The 24643-nt window shown below is 39.4% G+C and overlaps 1 protein-coding gene across 1 annotated transcript in view; it reads right to left on the reverse strand.

The window, feature by feature from the left end:
• Nucleotides 1–23224, reverse strand: part of plekhg4 (pleckstrin homology domain containing, family G (with RhoGef domain) member 4) — a gene marked incomplete at its 5' end in the record, with an annotated part of 47689 nt that extends 24465 nt beyond the window's left edge. The window contains 10 exons of the mRNA XM_079469185.1: nt 3188–3336; nt 5508–5606; nt 5731–5847; nt 6632–6718; nt 9349–9442; nt 9585–9708; nt 10210–10344; nt 13648–16102; nt 22680–22877; nt 23069–23224. Of these exons, the coding sequence (XP_079325311.1) occupies nt 3188–3336; nt 5508–5606; nt 5731–5847; nt 6632–6718; nt 9349–9442; nt 9585–9708; nt 10210–10344; nt 13648–16102; nt 22680–22877; nt 23069–23224 (3614 nt within the window). The remainder of the gene's footprint in view (nt 1–3187; nt 3337–5507; nt 5607–5730; nt 5848–6631; nt 6719–9348; nt 9443–9584; nt 9709–10209; nt 10345–13647; nt 16103–22679; nt 22878–23068) is intronic.
• Nucleotides 23225–24643: the final 1419 nt, after the last annotated feature.

Raw genomic sequence — 24643 nt, forward strand, 5'->3', positions numbered from 1 at the left:
AGTCACCAACACAGAAAAAGGGCAAAAAAACAAGCCGGATTTGTTCCCTATTGTCCATCTGTGAGATTAGGTATTTGTGTGTCTGTCAGCATTCAGGTGATGTGCTAGTGTGTGAACAGTTCATCTAAGGCAGGGGTTCCCAAATTATTTCATTCCGGGACCAACCAAGACAACTACAATCAATCTCAAGACCCACCATATTATTTTTAAACGGAAAAAACGCATCCAGATTTACAAGAGATTTTTCATATGAATGAAATATACCTACACACTTTTCCCACTGTAAGGCCTCGCCTGTTATGTATCCATTCAAGTAGTCAAAAATGTCAGCAAAACGTAATATAATCTTAACCACATTGACAAAATAAACAGGTAGGATGATTTTATAATGCAAAATACACTGTCATTTAGTCCCACTATCTTTAATAAACACAAATAAATGTACAGCGTAAATACTCCGTCAGATAATCCTACCAGCATAAAAGAAACATGTAGGAATAATTTACAACACAACACCCTATCAAGTTGTACCACCAATATTAAATAAATGTAGAATGATTTAACGTGGAAAATATACAATCTGATTACCGTAGCACTATTAAATAAACAGATAGGATGATTTTATAGAGCAAATGCCTGGTAGGATAATCTGACGGGTAGGATGAAATTCCGGGACACCGGCAGAAGAAGCTCCTCTCCAATGGAGTGTGGCCTTTTGGATAGCGATTCAATATGCAGCTAAAAATGAGGCTCGCAGTGCTTTTCCTGTGATGCTGGTTGTGCCTTTGATCGTCTTTGTGGACGAAGATACTCTTCTTTTTTTTTTAGAAGAAAATAAGATCGCCCTTTGTTGGCGTATGCAGAATGTTTTGTTTGGCGCTGCTTGAATGCTGTAGTGCAGCGTATGTTACTGAGGTGAACAGGTGACAGTTCAACACAAATGAAACAGATGATTTATTCATTGAGTCATTCAATGAGTCCTGTGTTGATTCAGACTTCTGATTCTTGTGTGTGTGTGAATTGGTTTTAAGTTAAATGGTTTTAAGCCAAGTGACTTATATCACTGTGCGACACACAAGTGGGTCGTGACCCACAGTTTGAAAACACCTGATCTAAGGTTTCATTTTGGAAATAACTGAGCAACTTTAAAACAAGCACAGCCCTACAACTAAACTTTTACAAAACTTACCAGGAAAATGTGATAATGAAAAACCAAATATGCATTTGAACCTCAGAAACATCGTACAAATCCACTAAACCTTTGTGGAACTCGATTCACTCAGTTTGTGAAAATCCAGATCTTGCAAGTTGTGCATAATTCTTTGGACAAATCAGATGCTAACTGTCTGTAGCAAAATCACAATATTGCAATGGTTATTTGAGCAGTAAGACATAACTTCCATGTTCAGTTATACAGCCCCATACAGTTCGTTTCTATTCTTTTCAATGCTGAAATTACACACTGTACATACTCTTAATATAATAGTATTGCACACATTTTCTCTTATAATCCATTGCGAAAAGTAAAATAGTGTGCAGGATCTGTGTGAACCTACTGTTGACAGACATTAAAATGAATGAGACAGAAATCATTCACAGGAGACCCTCATGAACATTGGGCTCGAAGTGTTTATACTGTATGTCTGAGCAGGAGGGGCACAAAGCCAACATATACACGCCTGCATGTTTAAACAAAGTCAAACAGGATGTAGCACAAGTGCCCCGCTGCATCCAAACTAGACCATTTTATCAGACACAGACACATGTGCAAACTGGTGTCTGTTTGGATTTGAGATTATGTGTGTATGTTTCAGGATGAAAATCATTGTGTGCAGTTAACAGAGATGGAACCTCGAGTCCGCAACTTGGACTCAAGTCGCCCTTAAGTTGCAAAAAGAGAGACTTGCGACTTGACTTGGACTCGTGGACAGCTGACTCAAGACTTGACTTGGACTTGTGACTCATGAGACTTGTATAAAACGTCATTAAAAGTCATTCCTTTCACATTCTTCCTTTACTTTCCCACATGACAGCATCATACACCACATTTTTCTATTAATTCCCAATCCATTATGTTTTGCAGCAAATGTCACAACAATTCATCTCTTAACACACAAAGTCAGCATTATTATATACATGCGTGACGCATCTGGAGGAATGGCCATTGCACATTTAGTCCGCAATTTGCAAATCCGCAATTTCTGCACGTTAAAAAATAAATATGACCTCACATTGTGTCAATCACATTTACACACTGCCTCCGATATTTTCCTCCGTCATAAAAAAATTAGGACTGGATCAGATGTTTTTTTTTTTTGCATCTGTAGCAAGCATTTTGAGAGGCGTTTTGACAATTCAGAGACACACTACAAACGAGTGCCAAATACGAAAAAACGCATGCTAAATATTTTTTATGTATGTGCAAAGACATTAAGGGTATAGTTATATAAACAAATAAAATGTAGCCAAGTCTTACTTTAGTAGATCCTGTCCAGAACATTTAAGTGGAGCCGATATGATAATGCATGATTCACTTTAAATAGTTTACATCAGTGTTAATTTTACTGACGAAAACGATACGATAACTAAATAAAAATGAATGCATTAAAACAGAAACTGTAATAATAAAAATATACTGACATTTTCGTCATCTTGTATATAAAATATTCTTGTCAGACCTGGCGGACTTCAGCTTCATGTGCTACTTATCTCATATAAGCGGTAGAGAGAAGTCTCTGCTCTGGGAAAAAAGGGAGCACAGACATACGTATTCTGTGTCTCCATGCGATTTACAAAGTGTCTTATTTTCCTTCACAATCACTGATAAAACGCCGCAAACTTAAAGGGCGACTGCAGGCGAGTCCCCCGAAACTCATTAGAAAGGCAAGTACGGACATTTTTAATGCCAATCTTAACTTATCAATGTTAACACTGCATAACGTGCAATGCTTGACTTGGACTTCACAATAAAGACTTGAGACTTGACTTGGACTCCACTTTAAAGACTTGAGACTTGACTTGGACTCCACTTTAGAGACTTGACTTTTACCTCTGAGACTTGTGAACATGTATAGCAGATAAAGGCATTTATATTTGCTCGGCAACCCAACCCTGATCATCATCACCATTTTTTCTCAAGTGTATATAGTGTCTTTCATTTTTTTGCGATTTGACAGTCTTGTCTCACCTGTAGTCTTCTGTTAGGCTGACGCTGGTCTCTTCCTTTCGCAGACGGGACAAAGCAGCTCCTCCCTCCAGCTGCAGCCGCACCAGCCTGCTGTCTTCCAGAACATTTCTCATCAGTTCTCTATACTTTTTTAACAAGATCTGAGCTTCCTGCAAACACACACACACACATACACTTGACTTATCATTATAAAATCAATGGTCAAAGTTCAGACAAATCCATTTTCACATTAATAAGTGAGAATTATGTAAAAATGAATAAAATGTTTAAAAAAAGCAAAACTACACTTACATAAAAAATATTTCACAATTCACTACAATTCATAGAAAACTGTTATGTAAAGAAATTCTAACAGACTAAAAATCTACTGTGGTCTATAAAACAATTTAAACCATTTAAAAAATAAAGGTTTATATCAAAAGGTAACCACATGAAACGTGGTACAGTAGTGTGTAATGTGTGCCCTTCTCCTCTCCAATTCCCTAAATTGCTCACACACACCTGCACACCTTGTTATTATACACACATATCACGTCTACTCTTTTCACTGAATAAAGCCTGCAAGCACACCCCATCATTACGGTCCTGTCCCACAATTATCTCCCTGGACTTACGGAATAATACATGTGCCAGCTTTAGCAATACACACACTGTTATTACCTGTTTATGCACTCACGCCCACAGAAAATGTCCACGTTTTATGGGGGACTTCCATGGATGTACTGATTTTTATACTGTACAAACTGTATATTCTATCCACTAACCCCAAGCTGCATTTTAACATTTACGAATAAACATCATTTAGTTTGATAGATAAGATGTTTCCATCATGGGGACAAAAAAGCCCACAAGGTCAATACTGGTCTTCCTATCTTTGTGGGGAGTCATTTGGTCCTCACACTATAAAGTTGACCAGGACCACACACACACCCACGCAGACACACACACACAACATTATTCATTAAATAATATCTGCACCTCCTTTATTCTAATCCCACGTCATGTTTGTACTCATTTAATGATCAAATGGGCTTAAACTCGATTGCTCTCTGTGTAACTGACATTACTGCCACACCTTCAGCTGTCTGTGGGTGATACGGTTTGCTCTAAAATAAGCGCTCATCACATGAAGTACTTGCTCAAGAGTACAAAACTGCTTTAAAACTCCTTTCCTGCAGAAAGAGTAAGGTATAAGAGGGCATTTTAACTATCATAAAGGAGACATGTGAGGTGTATCGGGAAACACACAATGAAAAAATATATTCTTAGAATTATTGGTAAAACGCATGAAAAAGGAAAGTGGACACATTAAGATTAATGATGGAGGACCGAAGACAAAGCAGTGGAAAGAGAATAAAAGACAGGCTGAGGCTTGTTCTGGTTTTCTAGTCATTTAACATCTAAGCATCATTTCATCCTAAAGAGGCTGTTTTAACATTCAGCTCAAGGCAGAAATCCATCCCACAAAACCCTTTCTGTCTCTCTTCAAATAAACCCTCGGTAAGTGATTTTAAAGATGGTCGCAGATAAAAAAAAACTCCTCTGGGAGATCATTATTTCTCCGGAGGCCCTGCTTTCAGGCCGGACCCTGTGGATAAAAAGGTTCCTCATGACCTCAACTGACAGCCAGAGGTCAACCCAGTCAAAGTCTTGACACACTAACCCTAACCACACACTATTTTTCAAAACTCAACATCTCTCCTAAATAGATCTGTCCCTATATCACTGAAACTGGACACTGGTGCCACTGCTGTACTTCATGGAAACATAACAGACGTCATTCAGACTCCGAATAGAAGACCTTCGTGTCATGGTGATGCCCTGAGTGTTCACTGTCACACCAATGATACAGATGCCCATAAAAGCTTAAGTGTCACAGACTTTAATATACACAACTAAATGGCTAAAAGGCAAATCGTTTAAAAGCTTCAGTTTGCCCTATTCAAGACTGAAGGTTGGAGGTACAGACTGATGGACAGTTTCCAGTTCAAGTTGGAGTGATTTCATTAGTCATTTGTTTCAGTGCCATGGTGCTACATTCCCTAGATCACTCTGTGGGGAATCCATCAAGTAATGTACTGTACTGCATTGCATTTAAAGGGCCAGTAAGCAATTTCTGCGAAACACTATTGATATCTGTTGATTTATTTCAGGAATCGCTTACTCCTCTTTTAAAACTTTTTTAATGATCATAGCAAAGTGTAAACAGCAGCTGTGGATCCAAGCTGGAATCCATTAAATGCTGAGTGTTTCGTGTGGGGGATATAGAGGAGCCGTCTCACAGTGTTTTATTGAGCGTTGCATTTTATTGTTGAAGTACCTCTGCTGTAGGTGGCAGCACTGTGGACTCCAGTTGGCTGATGGTGTTCTGAAGCAGGTTCACAGCATCCTCACAATGGCTGGTCAACTGTTCCAACCTCTGACGTGCAAAATAAATTTAATTCAGAGACAAAAATGGACTACATTATTTTTTGTACGATTATTGCAAATGTGCTTCTTTTGATAACATGTCTGTAAATGTTTGCTTGTGTGGATTTTATCACCATTCTGAAGCAGACCCAGCTGCTGTGGGAATAAGGGAAAGTGCCATCAAACTCTGTGGGAAGTTGAGCGATGTCCACATGCTTATGGAGAGATTTCATGGAAGTTAACAACTCCACCTGACAAACAAAAAAAACACACAACATGCTTCGGCATTAAAGGGGAATATATGTTTTGTAGCGTTATTTGAAACACTAAGCTATGTTAGAATAGCTTGGATAAAAATCTTGGCTACAGTATGGGTTTAAATAGATCCTGTCCAGCTGTTAGTTACAGACTCTTGTAGCTAAGCAGGAAAGTCCTTCAGCTAAGAATATGTTTGGCCCTCTGATTAGACACTTGTGTTTAAAATAGCTTTTTTTAGACAGCAACGTTTTGTTTTCCTATCGACATCCGATGTTAATACTCTGTACTGGATGGAAGTTTTTGTTTCATCAAACTGAATGCTGTGCTTTCTCGGGTGTAAATACCCTTTAGCACCGTTTAATAAGACAATCATGCTTTTATCTTTAAAACGAACTATGGAAATTCTCCTTCTAGAGTTAACTACGGTATATTTCCTATTCATATTTATAGCATATTTACATTATGTTTGTTTTTTCCTCATCCTTATAGTAAATATGTAGCTGTGGAGTGCGATAAATAAGGAGACAAGAGACGGCGATGCGTCGAGTCAACTTTACTCTCCACTTAAAACAATAAATATACAAACAGCGAGTCAGAGTATACTCCTACACACCGGTAAACCCGGAACCTCTGTCTAACACAAAACACACCCCCTTAAAGGAACAGTCCCTTGGTGAATGTCTCTTTCCCTTACTTGTGGATCAACACACAGCTCCCATTACCACCTTATGTAGCATCACGTCAAAAATACAACAATCTTGCCTATGTGTATGTTACCTGTACAGAAGAAGCTTTCTCCATGCGTAGAGCCAGATCTCTGTCAGCCAGCAGCAGTACTGTATGAATGCATCCAGGCATGGCTTCCTGCAGAAATTGAGTAGACTTTATAATAAAGTGCTTTGTGAGTGGTGCATGTCTCTGACTAAACTGCAGCCGTGCTCTCTATTGCTAATCCGCTGCGAATAATTCTTATGTTATTAAAAACTGTGATGGCTGCTTAAACTAGAAGTGGACGACCGATATAATTCCTGTGGGTTGAGTTTGGTCCATGTAAACAGTATTTTGTGGATAGTTATGTCATTATCCTTCGTGGTTTCTTTCCGATTGCTGAACAGGTTAAAACAAAGTGAGTTGAATAACAGGATGCTCAAATTGCTGAATCCATAATTTATGAACATTTGTGTTTTTTTACATGTTTATTCCCGTGATGCACATGTGTCCTAAACCTTCGATTTTCTTAACACTGAGAAATGAGTCATAATCGTTTTCTGTGAAAGTTGTTGTCACAGATGCTTTCAATAGAGCTCAAGTTGTATTTGTACCAATACTATTCCTTACAATGGATTCATGTCATTCAACAATAGTTTCCAAAGGTTATATAACCAGACGTGAGCCTCGAGAAAAGCCTCCTGTCAGTGTGAATAATGCCTAATTATGCAGGTCACATACACTAGAACGCAAGTAAAAACCAAAAAACAGCACTATGTAAAAACAGACAAGGCAAAATTGTCGGGTCAACTCTGGGCTGTTTGTATTCTTACAATTCATAATACATGAGTCATGCAAAATGATCATAACCACATCAGAACAGTAGCAAGAAAAAAACTTTAAACAATAGCATTTACTGAGGAATGTTTCAGAAACATCAACAACTTGGGAAAAAACTTGGCTGAGACATATTTACTCCCTGATGCAGTTTCTTTCACCAAGCATTGTTTAGTATGCATTAGTGCGTGTAAAGTATGAATATGACTGAGGTTGGGTCAGGTTTCTGGCATTTCTCTGCCATGCAGAAACTTAAAAGCTGATGATAAGGAATGGCTAATGTGGGGTTTGATCAAAGTAAACCCAAGTCTGGCAAATAACAGATAATAATAGGATCATATCTCATAAGCTAGAATGTATCAAAGGGTTGGAAAAAGTGATGCATAATTTTAAACCAGGGCTTTTCTATCTTGTTGACAAATCAATTTATAAAGCAAGAGAAGAAAAATCAATACGTCGGTTGGCCACATTTCAAACATATTGATATGAATACCGAAGCCCCAGGAAAAAGTGTAATTGTCAGCTCTAAAGGACATCTATAATAAAATGATAGTATCGGCCCACGTCAGTTCTCTAAAGACCAGCCACTGAGGTACTGCATTCATTCAGATTCCTCTCATCTGTCAGCATCAGCACTGACCCTGAATGCACTCAAGGGCATCTGACGTTTACATTGTTCAGGACTTGCTTAAATCATCCCTGTCCTGTGTAAAGCCACCTCTTCCATGACACAGCACTTGTATGCTCTTCATCATGGATTACAGATGATACGGACGAAGATCAAAGCTGTCCAAAAACAACGCTGTGATTAAAAACATTCTTCAATTTTACTTTTCCATTGCTGATTCTTAACTCTCTCCTTAAATCGGGCAGTTGGTGAAGTCAGACTTGGCATGGCCTCACTCTGCATTAAGGTCCTTGGCACAAAACCAGAAGCTACTTCCATTAAAAGTGCTCAGGGATCAAGTTCCTACAGCAGCTGAAGAATTGTTTTTGAGTGTTTACTGGTTTCCTCAAGTCTTTCTTGTAAATGGCTGGTGAGGTGATTATATCTCAACAAAGCATATTTGGTGAGGCCACTCATATAAGATAAGCCATCCTTTCTTCATAAACACTGACGTAGGTAATTAAATATGACAGAATATGTACAAGATTTTGGGTTTTCATATCAAGCACGCGGTTCATGATACTGTTTTCTTGGCAATGTATCCTCACATGCTTTAGTTCCGCCCCCAAGCTTTAAGCACTATATTACTGTATGAAGCACTCGAACAATACTGAAAAACATTCAAAATGTTAACGTACGTTATAAATCGCGTTAAATCCTTTTATTTGTGAGTAGCTACGGATAAAAGTCAAACGTGTATCAAGGCAGCTTTCATGAAGTATAATCCCTAAAACCCATCAGTTCTCCAAAAATTACGTCAAAAGTCCCATATTAAAGGTAGTCAGTTTTGTGAACAAACGGCTGGGAAATAAAACGCATGTGTGTCACAGTATCGTGCGCTTGCTCTTAAAGGTTTATATATACAATAAAAATTATTACATAAACAATAATTTTTATTAATTCCTAATTTATTTATTAATGTATTTGTATTTTAGTGATTCTTTTTTCTTACCTCATCCATGACTCTCATATGTTAGACTAGAGCCTGAAGGGAGCAGGTCTGTCAAGGTTTAGCCAATAATAATTGTGATTTTGTTGATAGAAACTCTTCTTGCAGTTTAGTTTGCTGGCTGCTGAATTCCTCAGTAGCAGATGTAGGATTAGAAGTCGAGGTAAAATGTTTAAATTTATGACATGTGTGCATTCCACACAGTTTTCAAGCAAATATTAAAGAGGAAATGCCTTGAGGACATGAGTGGCGTGTTCACTGGAGGATATGAACCAAGGTGTGTCTGTGCATATCCCTTATTTAACACATCATATACAGTTAAGGCGTTCTCACCTGGAGGATGTTGAAGGCTTTAAAGAGTGCAGGTACTGGAGAACACCTGCGGGCATCCACCAACACAGTCAAACCCAAGACACTGACTTCTTTTCTGTAACACACAATGAAAGTCAGATAAAAACACTTATGGAAAATGTTGTTTTCCAAATTTCAAAACAGCAAATATCTGTTACCTAATAAATCAAAGGTCTCTTGTTTCCATCTAGATTTGTGACAGCTTAAAAGTAGTTCACCTGAGTGTAGTGTAGAAGTAGACCATGATCCGCACCAGCTCTCCACTGTTGCAGCTTGGATTTAACCAGATAGTATTCCTCATCGTCACTGTCACAAGTGCATGGCCTGATTTATCTCTTGTTCCTATGATTAAGAAAAAAAGAGGAAGACATTTGGACCATATGAACTCAAACCTATATTTAACTATAGAGCAATTAATCGTACATGCGCGCCTGACACGCAGTTAACTTCCGGTTCGTGTTTATATTTTATTTCATTTATGTTAATATTCATTTGAATTATTATTTTATTGTATAATAATTGTATTAACTAAACCATTTTTGTTTTGTTCATTTTATTAAATAAACAAACTGTTGAATGGGTCCTGTAGTTTGGTCGCATTTAAAGAAACCGTATGGTACAATTAAATCTAGCGGTTGAGCTTGGCATAGCAGTCTAAATTCAAAATATTGGAGAGATAAATTAAGCCAGGTAACGGTTCTTATCAGTTTCTTTTGATTATTATCAGAAATAATCTACAGGTACTCTATTGTTTGAGAATGTGTACGGAAGTTAACTACAGCCCACAAATGCATGCATGCGCAGTAACGTTTGTCTATGTAAGTCCTTGAATCAGTTCCTCACCAGGCAGGCAGAGCACTCCCGAGTTCAGGACCTCAGGATTGATGTCATGGGTCTTGCTCAAAGCAGATTGGGTTTTCTGGGAGATGGCTGGCAGTGGTAAAGGAGCTGCAGAAGGATCTTCACTCTGGCTCTTAGCTGACAAAGGAGTATCAGACAGGTTGCAATTGCTTTCGCTTACTGTCTCACTGCAAGCTGAAACATGAAGATTAGTTGGGTCACACACACAAACAAACGCCTAAATATAAATACAAAAAATACAAGTTAACTATTTTCCATCTAATTTGGCATCAACACATCTTTCTACTCCTCTGTATGAGCACAGATAATGTAGATTTAATCAATGTGAGTTAGTTTGTGGTGAACTTTGACTGCTCACACACACAAAAAAGTGATCATTTTATTTGGCTCAAGACATCATATAAAATTACAAATAAAAAACTGTTCAGACTATCGGTCTTATTCCATTGGATCCATAAATCTTAAGTCCTCAACTAACAAGCACCAAAGTAAAGAAGACCTCCAACAAAGCATAAAGTGTAAGCATTTGCCCAATCTGTACCAGCACGTGGCTTGGCCTCAACATCTCTCTCAAACACACACTGTCAGCCAATTTCAAAGCATTCCAGGTATCATGCTGTGCATCGAACCATAGGGAGGCATGGATCTGTGCCTCATATACCTAACAGCCTGACATGGCTCAGAGATAAGTAGCGATCTGCTTCCGAGAGTCATAAAACTAAAGCTTTGCTCCAGTGCACTGCCGCTACTGTTGAAGAAAATTGATACTGAGATCAAAAACATGATTTGCAGCCCTGGGAATTCCATGTAGCGCAGGACTCGTAAAACAGCTTACACAAAGACAAGGAAAACAAGAATACAATGTTCTAAAGCAAAATCTGCACAAGACTGCTATATTTCAGAAGGGATTTGGGCTGAAACAGCAGACGTGAGGCTCTGAGGAATCTAAACAGTGGAATGTTATTCTACAGTTAGGTAGAAGCTACGGTAAATCTGAGAAATAAGTCTTTATTAAACTTTCTCCATATACCCCATACTCCCCCGCAAGCTCTCGCTTTCCTCACCCATCCAATGTGCTCCTTGTCAGAGATTGCTCACACAAAAGGGGAAGTCAAGCATAAGAAACCCTGAGGGCCTGAGTGCTGCCCCAGACAGGGCAGAGTGGAGAGGGTTTTTGGCTTCACACTCGCTCACCACACGTCTGGAGTGCGGCCTGGAAAAGCCCACGGGCTATCAACTCTGACTTGATTCTTTTTGCATTTCTTCTCTTTTCTATCTGATTTTCATTTCCTTTCTGACGTGGAGCCAGAACGTCATTTGGGACGTCTCTTAAACACAGACATGTGTATTGTCATAAAAGGTGCCTTCCTATGAATGTGTACTGTACAGCATATACTGCACGTGTGTCGGTTTTTAAGATGACACACATACGTAAACACAAGACTCTGGCCAAGTGTCCACAAGTCATATATGGTTCCCTGGAGGAATAGTTACTTATAGCACCTAGGTCCTCTATCTTTATATACATGCGTGTTCCATCTGCCTACCTCATCAGCTCTCTCACAGCCCGAATTCTCATTAAGTCTATGCTGCTTTTCATGCTTAAGAGGTTTTGTACTGCTTAAAGGGACAGTTCAACCAAAAATAATTTTCTCACCCTCGGGTTGTACCAATCTGTATAAATGTCTGTTCTGATAAACACAGAGAAAGATATTTGGACAAATGCTTGTAACCAAACAGTTCTTGGGCACCAATAACTACCAAAACTGTTTGCCTTCCTACATTCTTCAAAATATCTTCTTTTGCGTTCAACAGATCTTTAAAAAGAAGAAGAAATGTACAAAGCTAATTTTCCTACTATGGTAGTCAATGGTGGCCAAGAACTGTTTGGTTAAATGCATTCTTCCAAATATCTTTCTCTGTGTTCATCAGAAATGTATAAAGATCTGGAACAACTTAAGGGTGAGTAAAAGATGAAGGCGAACTGTTCCTTTAACAACATTGTGAAAAAAGGTGATTTGCCTTTCAGAACAAATCATACTCAAGTCCTACGTTTCAAACTGCTGACACTAAATATTTCATTTCCAATTTGTAGCCTAAAGTAAGAGTTTAGACTTTAACTTATTCAGCTGAAAGTGTGCCTAGCAGTACACAAACCTGACACCTAAAAAAACTAAATGGATGGATGTTGAAAAAAATAAACGAACAAAACATACAATAAATTTTGTGTGCATTTCAGTACTAACGGTATTAGCACTGACTTAATACTGAAACACAAACAGTGTTTTGGGTTTTTGAACCACCCACTAAGAGAGAGAAAGAATAAGATCTATCATAGTCAGACTACCACAACAAACACACTGTCACTGATTCTGTCTGCAATACAACCCCCACCCGTTCTCTGTTACTTAAACACTTCATCCATAACCACCAAAAATCCCCCTACATTTTCTGAGGTACCACAGCAGGGATTGTGTTCAAGCCCACACACCTCACCTTATTTCATATATCACTTCACACCTGAGCCAGGTGAGAACAACCGGCACAACCAAAATGTTCAAGATGATGAGAAAGAGGGATTCTAATAACAACCTGAGCAGATATTTATAATGCCATACCATACTAAAAAAAATGTGTTCTCCCTACCTGCAGATACACTAGTGTGCAGTCAGGTAGTTCCAGATCATACAAAACTCCCTCAGACTGCATACATCTTAAACATACTCTCGGCACTGAGCATCTAGAAACAGAGTTTATTCTCAATTCAAGCAATATTGCATTGGCAAAGCACACAAAGTAGAAATCCTTCACATAACCCCGGCTTCTCTGCCGTCTCCTTTTACAGCTCGCATCTAAAACCCTGTCTATCTTGGAAATGAATGTGTGTGTCTAAATTTGAAAACAAACTGTCTACAGACCGGTATATGACCTCTTTCTCCTGAAGAGAAAAGCAGCCATCGCAGGTCGTGGCATGGGCCATTTTAGAGCAATTTGCAACCTGTAAGAAGTCTGCGACTGAAGAAACCTTTACATTCACTACATCACAGCTGCCTTGTGTATGTACTAGGTGGACATGGCAATAGATGAAGAGTGCCTACTGAGACGGTTTTTAAAGTGCAACTCACGCATTAAACACTTTCATTACAAAAGTGAGGAGGAACGAAACATGAAAGCGGGAAATAATTGAAGAATGAGATGGTGAAAAGGTATATGAAATTAAGTGAATCAGGAAGAGAGGGGTGAGAGAAGTGGGCTCTTCTTCATGAGCTTATGGAGAGGATGGAGTCTCTAGATGCAACAGAGGCAGTTTAGAGGAACTGAATCAGGAAGGGAACTAATAAAAATAAATTCCCAGAAGAAAGAAGCATATGAACAAAGTAAAGGTGAGACAGAGATTGATTTTGGTGAAGATGACGCTACCTTGCTCTTTTTGCTGATGGCAATGGGACTCCATGTCAGTCTGCTGTTGATGCTCTGCTGAAGAGCCATCCTCTTGACTCTCATCATCTCTCCTCACATCCTTCTCTCCCTTTCTCTCCTCCTCTCTTTTTAACCCTCCTGCAGTGGTTGTTTCTTCTCCCATGCCAATTGTGTCATGAGCGTGTGTGTCTATTTGCTCTGGGTGCATGTGTCCGTTTGTGTTTGGCACCTCTGAGGCTGGATCAGAGACTTGAGAGCATGCTGGCTCAACTCTATTTTCGGCCCTCTGCTCACCCATAACCACAGGACATCTCATAACACTGCCCTCTGATATAATTTCGATATCACTTGGTTTCTCCATATCTGTCCCTACAGAGGAACTGCCCTCCACGTGAACTTGAACGTTTGTTGTTGTGGAGTGAAATTTGGGTGTGGAATCTACCAGACCGGTTTGAGCCGTCTCAACTTCCTCAGTCGTACTAATGGTTACTATATATCTCTCTGTCTTTCCTTCTGTTACATTGCTTTTCAGTTCCACCTGTTCTGCCTCCTCGCTAGGTGGCTTTTCCACGTCTTCCGTTTCTACATGTTCTGCTTTTGTCTGGCAACCGTCTACCTCCGGGATTGCTTCCTCTGTCTTTGTTCTGTCTTCACAGGGCTCTGTCCTAACCGGAGCTTGTGAAAATGTCGTAACCAGATCCTCCCCAGGCGCTGGGGTGACAGGGGCCAAGGCTACCTGTTTGCTTTGTAGAGCAGCTAAAACAGGCCAGCCTTCTTCCACAGCACTGGCGTTACCATCAGTGTTATAGCTAGCATCACTACATGTCTCATGGCACTTATTTACTGTAGTAGTGACTGATTGGACTACAGGAAGTACATGGTCCTGTTCAGGTATTGTAGGGATGTGTGAGTGTATCTGAAATTGGCTGGACTCAGAAATAGACAATGACTTGTTCTGCTGGTCATAACAGCTTCCCAAATCACTGTCACCTCTCATCTGCTCAGATTCAGAACGGATGTTTGGTTCTTCAGCTGAATTGGACATGGAGGATTCAACAATAGCTTGTTTTGAGTTTTCACTTTCTTTAGTGTTGGTTAACACTTCCTTTTCTGGTTGTAATGTGTTAACTACTTTGCTGTCTGGATGTGCCACATGGACCAGTGTGCTGTCTGTTTGGGATGCACTAAATAAATGGCATTCTGGTTGTGTTGTGTCGACTGTATTGCAGTCCGATATTGAAGTGCTAACTAGCTTCTTGTCTAATACGAAAGCTGATTTGTCTTGACGTGAAGCCTTGACTGGCTCATTGTCTGGTTGCGATGTGTTAACTGTTTTGCTGTCTGCTTGTGATGTGCTGACTGGTTTGTCATCTACCTGTAACATGCTGTCCAATTGTGATGTGTTGCATGCTGGGATATCTAAAAGTAGAGCTGAATCACAGTTTGAGTGCTGAACGAAAAACTCTTTGTCAGGCGCATGCTTAAACACACAGTCACAGGGGGCTGTACCTGTATCACAGGTGGGCTCAGGCCCTTCCACTTGCTGATGCGCACTCTCTACCACAGCAGGCACGGTGGGGGTTAAGATCACAGGTTTGTAGGTGTCATTCAGATTTTCTTCAATTAACATGGCACACACCATGCTTTGCGAGCACGGTCCGTTCTTCAGGAGACTCTCTGCTAGTTGAGCTTTAGCATTAGTGGAGCCCCCGGCAGTCTGTGGTTTATGTAGATTTCTGTAGTTCATGCTAATGGCTTGAGTGAGAGACCCTTTCTGTGGGGAAAAGCGCGGTAAGGAGATATCGGCTAGCTCCACGTACTCGCCTTCAGAATCCTCCGCTGTGCAGCTGGAGCTCCGCCCACTGTTATCTTTATTGATCTCATCAAGAGCAGGGAGGAGCTTAACATCCTTGTTTTGACAATCCATCCCCCCTGATTGGTCTGTGGAAGTGTCAATAAAAATACTACATTCCATGTCAACAGGGTTGTCCTCCAGATCTCCGGCAAAGTTCCTCCTCTCTCTGTCTCCTTGCTCTTTGACCACCGCCATACTTGCTCCTTGGTCCAAAACTTTGGGGGGTCTGCTGATAAATTCTGGGTGAACAATATCCTCCCATGGTACCCTAAATATGTCATTATCTGCTGATAAAAGACAGTGTTCAAGGGCGGTTCTTCTGACCGCACTCCTTTCCTGATTGATGGAGTCCAGCCAGTCCATAGTGAATAGAGAACTGTGTGCTAGCTTCGGCACGTGCAACTCCTCAACATGCTGCCCGCTGACTGCCAAACACTTCACTGTAATACGAGGGGGGCTTCTAGGTGAAGGTGTCACTTGCAAGTAGAAGTCACTGGGCCGTAACACACGCCAGTCCAAAGAGGAAAGCTGGATTATGATCTTCTCGTGAACACACAGTGGCCAACCTTCGTGGCGAAACAGGAAACCACAATATGGAAACTGTAAAGAGAATAGAGAGAATTTATCAGTCTGGGAATCTATCATTGCTCATCTATAGAGATTTCATCGGATGCACGCGCCTGGCCTGAAGTTAACTTCCAGTCTATGTTTGTCTTGCTAGTAGTTAATAATAAACATATTTATATTTGTATCAATATATATTCATTTTAATATTTTATTGTAGTATTACATTTTTTTAATAGTTTAAAATAGTTATTAAATAAAAAATTTGTTGAATTTTATTGTATTATTTTGTAACTCAAAATAATAGATACACACTTCTAACTTGCTAGCTAATGTAATTTAATTGTTATTTCTTTTTTTCTGTTATCAGAAATACTGTAATCTACAAGAACTGTACAGGAGCCAGTTATATAAAACAAACATTGTGTGGGCCAAACTTAACTTTAGGTAGACATCAGCAAAGATTCAATAACTGTTAATCAGTTTTAATTCAATTTAAATACAATTAATATACAATAAAATATTGATATAAATTGATATTAATTCAAATTAAATATCAAATTAATTCTAATATTACAAAGTGCAAGTTACCTACGGGCCAAGCGTATGCGTCCGATGAAACCATCTATATGCCTTAAATAAATAAAAACATTCCACGTTTTGACACACTGAAAAGTAAAAAATTAAGATAGTGGCAGGATTATTATTTGATCAGGCCCTCATAATAAGCAGTAAGATCAGATAAAATGGAAAGTATGGGAAAATTTAAGAAAAAATGTCTAAGTGTGGCAAACCATTATCTTCAACTAATACTCCCAGATATGTTTTTTGCATAGCACATGGAGCTAGTGTTTAACCTTGCAGAATATTTCACATGTCCAACACACACCATGTTTTTTGCCTTTTATTACTGCTTGAATTTGTTTAAACCTGCTTGTCTTAGAGTGGTTTCAGTCTTGATAAACTTCAATCTTATAGATTTGTTTCCCTGCTACCGTCACATCAGACTTGCTCAATAGGGGATTAAACGACACTGTTCTTTGTGGTCACGTCTTCCAGGGTAAGTGTTCTCACTGGCTGCTGACACTGTACTGCCACCTGAGACATGCCTCCTCCAATAAGCAAACAATCTGCTTATTTCTGGATCCTCCATCAAAGACAGTCAATCTTTGTAATCTACAATAAACTTGCCTCTGCAACTTTCAGGGCCTTATGACAAAATATGCACTGAGAATAGAACTACACAGGACGATATTTTAAACTCCTTGTGCAGCCGAATCTGTGCTGTTTTTTATTGGCCGTCTCAAGTTCTCCCTTTGTTGTGCATCCAGCTAATGCTGTGACGTAATCTTGACGTCGGCGCAAACGGGATCTATAGCGTGTGGTAAAAGTGGCCAAAGATGCCACAGTAAAAGGTATATAATGCACGCAAGAATGTTCAAACATTTAACACAATGTTGCTAATCTAACAGATATACTGTAGATAGTAAGCATTTACAAAGGACATATATGAAACACATAGATTAATCAATTTTCTCAATCAAGTGTCTACTGTGCTAAAGAAAATGCATAAATGGTCATTAAAATAATGTAATCTTAAAATATGAATAAATATGGAATGTCGGGTAGCTGTGCTGCTCGCTGTATTATCTGAGATAAGAATGAATCCTTCCTCAACCACTAAGCTGTCAACAATTGAAATGTAAAGTTGATGGATAGTCTTCTCCTGACCCTCTGGGTCAAAGGCTGCACGCATGTGCTTCCCCTGCAGGAGACATGGAGGTCATTGTGGCAGATCACGTGGCTGCCTTGGTTGATTAATTCAATTCTGTTCATGGAGATGTGTCACTAACTCTTCCTCTTTCAACGAATAAACCAATTTATAACTTTGGGCCAAATCAGCAGGTCCTGATACGGAGCCTGAAGGCGGTGAAAGTCAGAGAATCAAAGTACATGGGTCCTGCCACTGTCATTGCTGTAACCCGGACGGGTGTTCTGAAAGACCTTAAACCTCGCATTCACGCCAGCATAGTGAAGGCTATCCCGACTGCGCAGACAACATCAAGCTCCAAAAATGAGGCCTGAGTTTCTGTTCTTTGTGGATACAACATCACACACCTGCACAGATTTTTATTCATTGAAGTATGAATGTCTTTCATATGATGGGTTATCGCACTGATCCATAGATGAGACTGGAAAATCATACGCATGATGATTATATGATGTGAGAATAGGGTGAGGTGGATCATTTGCCACCCCCTGTCTGTTAGAGAGGAAAAGAAAATTAAAGAACATGAAAAAGAGAAAATGGGGCCGGGGTGGACGTTTGGTCTGCGTGAGCCATTAAGAGTGTGGGACAATGACTTTGTTTGGAAAGTGTACCCCGAGTTCGGGATAGAGAATGTCAAGTGGACTGATTATAATCTAGGGGTGACCTCGACTAAGGATTAGCACATAGCGAATCAGAATTGTCATATTGTTATATAGTCAATTGATACAGGTGGTTAACAAGGGTACAGCGCACCATTGATGCACCAAAAAAAACAATCAAATATTAATTTACAGAATTTGTCTAGAACAATGTACCTTTATAATAAATAAAAACAATCAATAAAATATGCCAGATTCAAATCACAATGTGCAACATAAATGTGTTTAGGCAAAATGTTTGAAATGCAGTTGAACATATATTCAAAACACAAGCCACAATAAATATTCAAGTTAATGCTGTGCCATACAATACTAGAAGATCTCGCCTCCTAGCTATTTTCAAAGATAATGAAAATAAGGAATTATTTTTTACAAACAAGAATACCTAGCATTTACCAATAAAGTTTATTTATTTACCGCATGTAAATGAGGAATGCATTAAAGCATCTTACATTTAAACAGTCAAAAAGTCCCTTTCACCTTTTTTTCTGGGCATTCTTTCTCCATCTACCTGACACGTGTACGCTTGCTTTCAGTGCAGAGAATGACAAGTTCAGAAGGTCTGCACAGTGCTTGCTATATGCCTTGATTTAGGTTATATTACTTTATTATTATTTTTTGTATCATGCAGCGAAAAAATTCAGTCTAAGTAAAGAACTACGTGAATTTACAGACAAAGTGTTAATTCACATTTATATGCCCAAACATTTAGTAAGTGACAAATGTTTGGAAACACATTCATTTTCGAATCATCAGCGGGTGCGTGAGGAATGTGCTGCTTCTCTTTACCGGTGTCACAGCACAGAAGACCCGGAGAGACGAGTCATGCGACCCTGCGCTGGGGTTTCGGCATCCAACCCTTAAAATGTCCCATTTCTTTACATCATAAATAAAAATGTTGGTGGCCCGTCTGCTACGCAACTGCCCATATAAACAAAATGGCATGATTGCCATTGCATAACACCTCTTCAAAGATGAGATTGGTAGTCTAATCAGGGTTCACCTATGGAAGCATAAAATCTTTGACTATTTGGGGTCACCCCTATAATTATCCTACACTCTTTTGTAATGATAACTATACTCATTAAGGTGTTATCCTAAGAGCGTTAAATCATTAAAGTGGCCAATGTTAAATATTAATGCTTACATGGCTTTTATGATCGGAGTTCCGAATGTTATTTTTGTATTATGATCTTCAGACATGTTTTGTCTTTGTCTTCTGAGCGCCAGTACTTTCTATTCTGATAAAAAAACTCTGTTCTTTTGATAAAACTCTACATATCATTTTTCAAGGATGCATAGCTGAATAAAAGCCTCTGTTTGTAAAATAATAAATCTAGAAAAGATGTTCCCTTGACTTGAGGGTGTGTCACTTATTTGGTTCTCTCAGCGCCGACAGATTTCTGCATATTTTGGTTGTAGAAGACTGTTTGTGTGCACAACGTATCTAACAGCTCTTCGGTGAATACTGTGAATGCACTGTGAAAAGCACTATTCAAGAACATTTGAGCTAAACTAATGCAATTAAGCCTGCATCATTTGCATAATAGATATTATGTGAACATTCGGTCACTTCTAGGATGTTTTGGTATGCATTTAAATTTATGCAACACAGTGAATAATAGGCTAATAAAATTGTCGGGGATTAGAGAAGACAGGGATAAAAGGACACGTGTTCTTTTGTTGTTAAATCCGGATGCTTCTTTAGGTCACCAAGACAGTTTAGACAATAAGCCCTTTTATTGTAACTCAATTCAGAGCCCTGCAGTCAATGTGTGTATTTCATTTAAATAAATAATGTTGGCAGTAAAAAGACTTCACCACAAAACAAGTTTAGTGATTAATGTTCTCTTTGCTATAGAACAGTCCCACTAAATACCAAAATGACTCCATAGTTTACTGCTTCCTAAATGACTTAACTATTGAATTGTTCTATGTTACATTAGGAAAAATGCTTTCGGATATACCAGAGATGAAACAAATATTCTAAGTTTGACTCCGGTCGGCTAAATGACCCATTTCCTTTGAAAGTCAGAACAGGCCGAGGGAGGAATGAGAGTTGTGTGGCCTTGTGCTCGGGGTATGGGGGAGGTGAAAGGACTTTATTCACAGACCTCTCAGTTCAAGCTTCTGTTTCCCATTACTATATCCTCATTCACCTTCAGCCCAAGTTGTGGCCCCCACCTACAGAGGAGGAAGAGACGGATCTGGAGATACTCCACTGACCCCAGGTGCAGTTACCTGCAGCTGTTCCCAGAGTGTTCAAGAGAACATAAATGCACATGGTGACACACACACACAAATACAGAACAAAAAACTGATATACATAAACCGGTAGGGGTTCTGTTTAGGGGCCTACTTTCAGGTGCATACTAAAGAACAGCTCTCTCTACACCTGCGCTGACCTTTGTGTGAGAGTGCACAGCAGGAATGATGGAAAGTATTTGTGGGGTCTCTCAGATGTCTCAGCCATCGGGTCCCACTGATTCTTTGTAAAATGCTGAAAGTTTTGCTAAACATTACAAGCCAATCCCCCACAGCCCCATTATTTTCTTTTGTCCTTTTGTCATTTTCAGTCAAGTATAGCATATGGGGGTGTCACATTGAAAAATTTAACTAAGGAACCAGCAGCTAAAATCGAGCGTGAAGAGCTTGCGTGTGTGTGTGTGGACAGCTGTGTTGAGCACATGTGTATGTGTGTTGTGCGTGAGGGCCACGCTGATAGAACTTCTAGGGGCTTCTTCTAAAATAACCGAAAGAGGACGAGCTAACACAAACACTCAGGCCAACAGGCTTGCCATCGCTTTTGTTTAACATGCATGTGTGTTCTGGATATACCCTCATGATGACTAAAGATGAGTGGGGGCTCAGCTAACAAAACATAACACTCAGAGGAGGACATGACAGAACACAACAAGAGATCCTGACTTCACACCAAGACAATACAGTTGGGAATGCTTAAATGAAAAGAATGAATGAAGTAGTGAGTAAGAGGGAGCAATAAAATGAATGGGAAATGTGTAACTCATGCATCCTACTAATGGCATGGGAATGCATTGTCTACACATTTCATTAGCTTGCGTGTATCTAATACACTGATCCATCCAATCGCTGCCTTCTGTGTTTAAAAGACCAGCATTCATGATCACAAACCATTATTGTGGCTTAATGCTAGTATGGTCATACCAGCCAAGCTTATTAACTTAACAGCAGGTCTATTTTGGTCTTATAGCTTCATTATATTTTGTAGGCAAACAAAACATCTATTTTGGTGATGTAGCTAGACCACTGAGCTATATAAATGACTGGATTGCTCATAACATCATTACACTGAAGCCACCATGCTGGTATGCTTAAACATTCTATTTAATTAATAGGGAGTTATCACATTATTACACGGCTCGTTGGAATCCTTGATTCTGATTGGCCAGACAAGAAATTTGCAGGTTTGTTATTCCCAGATAACAACCGCTCAAAACTAATAACACATGGTAACCCGGATGCTGCACTTTTTACAATGTCTTTTAATAACATATATGACATTATATTAAACCAAACGCTGTTATCGCGAAGGCTGCCTGTACATTATCCCTTACTTAATGATGACACAGTACCTCACCAGTCCTTGTTTTTCTAACTGAAGTCTTCCAGTACATTCTTACAATGCAAATGTCTTGAGACATATAAATGTTAATTTATGTAAAGTAAAAATCTCTGAGTGAGTTCATCTTCATTACAGTACCGTAGATAACAGATCAGCAGATGGACGAGACACATGATATGTGCTCATAACATTTATAACTACCATTTTCAATACATCACAATTCTGCCCCAAATGAATATAAACTTTGGAAAAAACATAAGAAGAAACAATAAATTAATGTAATGTAAATTAAAAACAAATTGTGCGCATGGTATGCTGCAAAACAAGTTATTTTAGATCGTTATTTTGACTAGTCAATGGCACACTTTTGACAGCAAACACTTCCCGTTGCTTCACCTCCTGCCGTTGGTTTAGCATTCTATGCGCAATCCTGTCATTTATATAGATCAATGAGCTAAACCCACACCCAACCTGTTTTAAATCAGCAGGGACCAACATGAAAATTCATGCTGGATTAACCCAACTCCATTCCATCTGTCTATTCATTTTCTTAAACTGAAAAGAAACATTGGCACTTACACATGCATCCTGTTGAATGCTTTGTAGGATGTGTTTTGCAGGCACCAGGAAGTCAATGATGTAGCGTAGCCCGTCCCCGCGATATGTCGTCTCGACCACGTCTAACACCTGGCACAGCACGGTGGCCGAAGTGGCTTCGAAAGGAGGGTAGAGAGCCGAGAGTGTGCCCTGGATACAGCTGTCCAGAGATTCAGAGTCCTGCAGAGAAAAACACAGAAATACTCTCAACTTTCAGAAGAAGTTCTAGTAACATAAAGAGAAGGCTAGATAACCTTAGTTGGCCACTGATCATCCTAACAGCATGAAACGCAATGCTGTCCATCAAACCACATACAGCAAGATATATTTTGCAACTCCTGCAAATGCACTTTAAAAGCACACTAAATCACCCAGCCTTGTTCTTGTCTGTCAATGCCCAGGCAAAGCTTTTTTTCTGCTGTGTCCACGTGTTCAGAAAGCAGCTGATCAGCGTTCCGGATGGCCTCCATGATGGGCCTTTCACCATGAGGAAGCTCAGAAGAGCACAGCAACCGGCAGTGAAACATGACTCTTGCAGACCAACCAAAAAGCTGCTAAAAATATCAGCCTCTCCAGACACACTTTAGGAAACAGGCTACTGAACTTTACTCAGTTTGGCTGGTTTCTTATAAGCATAATCTCATCATCTGCCCTTAACGCTATTTGGTTGAATAAAGAGGTGTTTGTACTGTTTGTACTTGTGGTCAGCAAATCAGTTTATACCTGATATTTTTCTACTGGTCTTAAACATGTAATGTTAATTTAACATGCAGTTGTAACCAGGTGATGACAACAAACAAGCCTGTGTGCACATATACACACAAACTTGATGAGCTGTCACCAATGATGTGACCCAAATCTTTCACTCATTCCTCAACCCAAAGAGTGAGAAAATTTATGTTTATGGTGAGTATGTTGGTATGTTAAAATATGTAAAAGAATAAGAGAGCATATTAAAATTTATTGTGCTTTAAAGGGGTCATATGAAGCGAATACGTGTTTTTCTGTGTCTTTGGTGTGTTATAAGTTGTCCATGCATGTATCAGACACGTAAAATTGTAATTAAAGTGTCGAAACAAATTATGCATTCTATCTAAAAGCGAATGCTCACTCAGACCGGCCTGAAACACCTCGATTAACCACACCCCCACCAATCTATGTTAGTTTGTGGCATGATTTGACTAAGGCCTCCCCAAATTTTTAAGCAAGTAAGGGCGTACATGCTATTGAACCTGATGTTCCAAATAAGGTAAGAGGCGATAGATTTCCGTCACTCGCTTGCGGTATTCGACCAATCACTACGCACTGGTTAACTGTTCAATTAAAGGACACCTTGCTTTTCAGAGCAAGAAAATCATCGGCTCCTTCGAAAGTAATAGTCTTTTAAAGTCATAAATAGATTTTTGTGGTAAGTATGCCTGACAAGATTGTTACACAGAATGGAATTTAAGTGGGCGTCTTCTGTAAATCAGGGAACATATATGATATTTACTTTTTGCTCAGAAAAACTAAAGCAAAATGTAATTATATTAAACAGAAAACCTTCTTTCTCTTTTTTTTTGAACAACATTTACATACATTACATTTATTCATTTGGCAGACGCTTTTATCCAAAGCGACTTACAAGTAGTTTAATACAGTGGCACATTACTGCAGAGCAATCAGGGGTAAAGTGCCCTGCTCAAGGGCCCTTCAGTCATGACCTGCTGGCACTGAGATTAGAACCGACAACCTTCTGATCATAGATTGTGATGTAGGGGGTAAGACTGCATTGACAGTAAAACTGCAGCAGAGATAAAGAATAGATAAAGAAACAAAGAACATGACAGGACTGAAGGAAAACACGGCACAGCTGCAAGCATCACAGTCTAACAGCTGGACGGTGGATACGTATTTTAATTCCACCAGCACTAAAAAAAACATGCGTGAGGAGAGATATCATGTAG

Source organism: Barbatula barbatula (assembly GCF_947034865.1).
Source record: "Barbatula barbatula genome assembly, chromosome: 1".
NCBI classification, from domain to species: Eukaryota; Metazoa; Chordata; class Actinopteri; order Cypriniformes; family Nemacheilidae; genus Barbatula; species Barbatula barbatula.